This window comes from Phragmites australis, chromosome 15, assembly GCF_958298935.1.
Source record: "Phragmites australis chromosome 15, lpPhrAust1.1, whole genome shotgun sequence".
Classification (NCBI taxonomy): Eukaryota; Viridiplantae; Streptophyta; class Magnoliopsida; order Poales; family Poaceae; genus Phragmites; species Phragmites australis.
In genome coordinates, this window is record NC_084935.1 from 6689183 (window position 1) to 6694662 (window position 5480).

Here is a 5480-nt window from a genome sequence, read left to right on the forward strand (position 1 = left end):
AACTAAGATTGAGTAAGGATCTGGAGAACAATTTCAACCTTTTTACATTGACGAAGGCAGGTCTTAACTTGGAACACTAGCAGTTACCGCACTCCAAAGAGAGTGAACGACCATCTAAAAAAAGGGAGAGTTAAGACGAAGACCCGATACCAGCGTAGCTCATCCGTTGGGCGCTTCCCCGCTTTGACCGCTGCCGCCACGTACGTGCCCCGGCGACCCGGCCGGCGGTCGCGCCCTGCCCGCCGCTTGTTTATTCCTCGCAGTGCGCGACCCGGCAGCGGGCTACGTCCTACTCTGCTCCTTCGTGAGTAAACAAGTCGCTGCTAGCCCACCGGTACAATTTAATCAATCCGGGAAGTCACAATAAAACAGCAGCGGCAGCGCGTCGAGCGCTGCGCCACGCCCACGCCATCCCCGAGAGCAGAGGCCAGAGGGAGCCAGAGGGAGGGACAAGCGCCTCAAGCTCTCAACCTCTTCTCCGTGATTCGGAGCGGTCGGCCTCAGCGCCTCTGCGTGCGTGCGTCACTGCCGTGCCGTGCCGCGCCGCTGCCCCCCGCCCGCGCCCGCAATAAAATAACTCGTGCGCCTCTCTCCTCCGTTCTCACCTCCTAATCCGGGGACCGACCCCGACTTGACTTTTCACGTTGCGTCGTCGACCGCTGCATCTGCGGTTCCTCCTCTCTCCACTCCACACCTGAGAGAGAATCCTCCCTCTCGCACGCGGCGGCGACGGCGGCGTGATTGGTTCGCTTGGTTTCCGTGCGGCTGTGGTTGTTGTCGTTTGGTGCTGACTTGCCCGGCGCGCGCGGCATTGGAGGAGGAGGACGCGTGATCGATGGGGAACTGCGTGGCGTGCGGGGGCACGGCGGGGACGGCGGCAGGTGCGGGAGGGGAGGATGGGCGGAGGCGGGGGAGGAGGTGGAAGGCGCCGCGGGAGGAGCAGCTGGGGGCGGTCCCCGGCCGGATCTTCTCCAACGATGGCCGCAGTCGCACTGCCGCCGTGTTCACGCAGCAGGGACGGAAGGGGATCAATCAGGACGCCATGCTCGTATGGGATGTAAGCCACCGCATCTCTCTACTCCCTTTCTCTCTCCTGTCTCTCCCGCTGCGATCGGCTGGTTTCTCGTCGATTTGTTCGGCCAAGGTGGTAATGACGGCGCCGTGGCAGGGGTTCGGCGGGGAGGAGGACGGCGTGCTGTGCGGGGTGTTCGACGGGCACGGGCCGCACGGCCACCTGGTGGCGCGCAGGGTCCGCGACGCGCTGCCGCTGAGGCTCATGTCCGCGGTGCGCGCGTCCAAGGCCGGGCTGGGCATGCCGGCCGCCGCGTGGAGGAAGGCCTTCGCGCGCGCCTACACGGCCATGGACAAGGACCTCCTCTCCCACGCCACCCTTGACTGCTTCTGCAGCGGCAGCACCGCCGTCACCGTCCTCAAGCTAGTACGTGCCACTGGACATGACATGAGTCTCTTGTGCATCCATTCATCCTTCCTCGCAGGCAACAACTGCCAAATCAATTGTGTTGGTTGTATGCGCACACAGTCCACTTACGAGCGGTTTCTGCACGCAGGGCTCGGATCTCTACATGGCCAACGTTGGCGACTCGCGTGCCGTGCTCGGCTCGAGGAATGGCGCCGGCGGCGCCATGGTGGCCGTGCAGCTCACCGTTGACCTCAAACCCGATGTCCCCAGTACGCCATTACATTCCCTACATTTAACTTAGCTGTCCTGGTGTAATTTGGTTTCAAGCTTGTTAACACCACTGACTTTAATGTCAGGCGAGGCGGAGCGGATCAAGAAGTGCAAGGGCAGGGTGTTCGCGCTGCAGGACGAGCCGGAGGTGCCAAGGGTCTGGCTGCCGTACGACGACGCCCCGGGCCTGGCAATGGCCCGGGCGTTTGGGGACTTCTGCCTCAAGGATTACGGCGTCATCTCGGTGCCGGAGTTCTTCCACTGGTCTGTCACGGAGAAGGATCAGTTTGTCATCCTTGCATCGGATGGGGTAATTTCTCTATCCAACACTTTGTTCCCATTCTTCTCCGTTCTCTGTTTCGTTGCTGGATATTTGCTCTTGCAAAGGTACGATTTTGAGAATATATCTGCGCCAACAAAATCTTGCCATTATCTTTTCATCAGAATATGATTCGTTGCTATGTTATGTCAATCTGTCGCACTTTCGCATCGTGATCTAAGTAGCTGCACGTGGTGGGCCTTCAGCATCCAGGATGTCTCGTGCATTTCATTGAAGCTAAAAGAGAATTCATGATCATACCTACGAGTGATCCAGTCTTTTGACTTCAAAATGTTATAAAATGTTATAGCTGTGGGGGTTGGTTGATAAACTGTCATCATGGCAGGTGCAATAATAATAATTTCTGCCATTCGTCCCTTTCCTGCCTGCTGCATAGATAATGATTAGCCAGCTTAACACCCTTCTTCGCTGCATCGTCACCACCTGTTGTTATCCGCTGTACTTCAACTGTTAAATCTTATCCAAGTTCAACTTGACACGACAAAATTGTTTAGTCGTTGTGATGAGATCATGTGCACCTTCCAACCTGAGCTGGTGGCGTAGGGACTCTTCATTGCGTTAGATAAAATTAAATTTCTCGTTGTCAAAAATTACGTCCTTGTTGATGGTGTATGCATCTCATTAATGTCGATTTCCACCAGCCATACCCCCATTTGAATGGTTTTCAAGTGAACTTCTGCAATTCTGTAATTTGCCTTGATGCATATCTGCTCACGCTTGTTCAGCCTAATCAAGGTCCAGATGTACTTATATTTTGAGCCAGCGTTACCCTGAATGATCTGGGCATCTAGCATTAAGAACAATATATGTATTGCATATGTCAGTATGTCACTGATATGAAGTGTGGCAACCCGTCAAAACTAAATAGTGGCATATTGACTATACAGCTCATTTAAATAAGATAGTAGTACCTCATATACCATCGTGTGATAGGGTCTCTACACAGAAAGTATACTTTTGTGTTGATTTATTGACCTTTTTCCTTGCACTGACTACTTCAACTGACAATAAAAATACATTTTGTTACCAATTGAATTTATGTTGTGCATGTTTGCACTCAGCATGATGTTTTGCTTTCTGACAAAACAGTTTATTAGTATTTCACTGTTCTAAAGTTCTCCTTTTGATCCATACACCTTCACTTAATTGCCTGTCACATTAATGCACAGATGGTGCACTAGCGTAAACAGTATACTACCAAAAGAGAGATTTTGTCTTGGTTGAACTTTGAACCCTTTGTTGAAATGATTGTAGTAGGTGAAGAAGGATAGTTTGCTTTACCCTATGTAATGGACTTGTCTATCACTTGAAATGTTTTTTTAATGTACAACTAGCTAGGTCGATTTTTCAGTCACTGTCTGCGCAATTGCTTTTGCCTTTTGCAGCTGTTGTTTATTGCAAAGCATTTTTCTTTAGTCTCCCTTTGGCATCTATGTTTTTTATAAGTTGAAGAGGATTCGTGTGGAATCAGCAAGAGAATATTGTATTAGTCTGCTTACGGATGCGTTTTACAATCTTTCCATTTGTCCTTCCGTCTTCTCTTGTTCGTCTCATTTTCACTGTTTCTATATTGTTGTACTTAACGAAGTCATACAAGATGCACCACTTGGCGGATTTATACTTCTGTAAATTTGATTCTAATGCACATCATGCAGGTATGGGATGTCCTTAGCAACCAAGAGGCTGTTGACATAGTGTCCGCGTCCCCAAGCAGATCAAAGGCAGCTAAATCCCTTGTCGAGGCAGCTACGCGCGAATGGAAAACCAAGTACCCGACATCAAAGACCGATGACTGTGCAGTGGTTTGCTTGTATTTGGATGGCAAAATGGACCATGAGCGGGACTCGACGGCCTCTATGGATAACATCAGCCTCGACGAGGGTTCAGTCGCAGACCCAAATGAAGCACAGGAGCAGGAGGCGGCGTTGACCCGGAATTTCACGGTCAGGACAGTCGCAGGGAGCGCTCAAGAGAAGGCTTTGGCAGGGGCGGTGGATACGGGGGTCCCCGGTGCAGCCCATGATCAGAATTGGTCAGGCCTCGACGGCGTGACGCGGGTGAACTCGCTCGTCCAGCTTCCCAGGTTTTCCAAGGAGAAGGCGATCGGCTGAGGAGCTGCCATTCTTTTTTATAAAACTTATTTTCTCCTATTCTGAATTTAGTTTAGTTACCACTTCTTTCAGAGAAGAGGTAGAAACGAAATGATCTTGTGCTTTCCTCAGGCGCTTAGCGAACGTTTCAGCCACCATGCTTAGAACTTTTAGCACAACAGGATTGCACATTTCCAGGGACAAAGGTTCCTCTTGCGTTTACCATCTTTCAGGTATAAGCATACCTGAAAGGTGAAACAAGGACGCCATTGTTCCAAGTGTGCAATTCTGTTGTGCTAAAACGAACAGCTGATGCTCGTAAGCACAGTGGTCACGAACGCATGCTAGGCGCCAGTCATCTGGGATGATGACCCTGTCGGGTGACCTGTAAATGCCCCACCGACTCTTGGTTGGCTTTGTAGAGAGAGGTGCCATGTCGGGACCTTTTCTGGGTGTAGCTTTTGTTGACAGGGCGCGATTCGCTGTGTCGACTTTGCCGTGCCGATCGCTGTGCCTTCCATGACACCCTGACTTTACCTCCCTTCCGTTTTTGCCCCCCTTGGGTGGTGCTGTCACCGACCCCGGTCTGGTCTGGTCCGGTGCTGGTACTGCGCCTTGCTGCATCTTGTCTGCGTTGTAACCAGCCGAGTGTACTGTAGTGCTGTACAGGTATCCGTGCGACGCGGGGCTCACGGGCCTAATCAGCCGTACCTGATTTGTCATTTCCTTAGTCCCGTTCCTGCTCTTCCCTCGAATCAAGATGGTGCATGCACTGTGGACAACTGACCAGGAAAACGAACATGGATGGGCACACGAGAATGTACCATGAACATCTGGTGCTGCAGCCTCTTTCTTCCCTGCAGGAGTACTGCCGAGTACTGCATGAGCGGTACACTGTGCAACGCAACGCAACGCAACGGTGCACCGCTAGTAATAATTGAAGGGTACGTACTACGTGCACGGTACGACTGGTGCATGGAGGACCAGACGAAAGCCTTCCATGATGATTGGCGAGACGAACCAGGGCAGGCATCCGGCAGCAGTGTAGCGCTCCCGGCGGGCACCCGTCACATGATGTAGATTTTCTGCGTCCGTTCTGTCGCTGCCATCTCGCGACATGGCATCATTTCAATCTACGGCCTACCATGCTCACACCGGATCGATGCTGGGAAAACGACGCTGCTCACACCGGATCGATGCTGGGAAAACGACCCTGCTCACACCGGATCGATGCTGGGAAAACGACCCTGCTCACACCGGATCGATGCTGGGAAAACGCTAAAGTTGATTATTTAAATATATATTTAAAATACGGATGTGTCGTTAGTGGTTACGTAGAAGCAATCACGAAGATTTATGG

General features: G+C 51.8%; 1 protein-coding gene across 1 annotated transcript; it reads left to right on the forward strand.

Moving 5' to 3' along the window:
* The first annotated feature begins 294 nt into the window (after nt 1-294).
* Nucleotides 295-4598, forward strand: LOC133892621 (probable protein phosphatase 2C 64). Its single transcript, XM_062333503.1, has 5 exons — nt 295-1057; nt 1169-1438; nt 1569-1689; nt 1777-2000; nt 3686-4598. Exons 1-5 carry the CDS (start codon nt 836-838, stop codon nt 4139-4141), a joined length of 1293 nt encoding a protein of 430 aa, XP_062189487.1. The 5' UTR covers nt 295-835; the 3' UTR covers nt 4142-4598.
* Nucleotides 4599-5480: the final 882 nt, after the last annotated feature.

What these genes read in the sequence shown, in the direction of transcription:
- LOC133892621 (XM_062333503.1), top strand. Translation starts at nt 836, where the DNA reads ATGGGGAACTGCGTGGCGTGCGGGGGCACGGCGGGGACGGCGGCAGGT. An exon ending in ACGCCATGCTCGTATGGGAT is followed by an intron (nt 1,058 to 1,168) that starts GTAAGCCACCGC and finishes GCGCCGTGGCAG; the next exon opens with GGGTTCGGCGGGGAGGAGGA. An exon ending in TCATCCTTGCATCGGATGGG is followed by an intron (nt 2,001 to 3,685) that starts GTAATTTCTCTA and finishes CACATCATGCAG; the next exon opens with GTATGGGATGTCCTTAGCAA.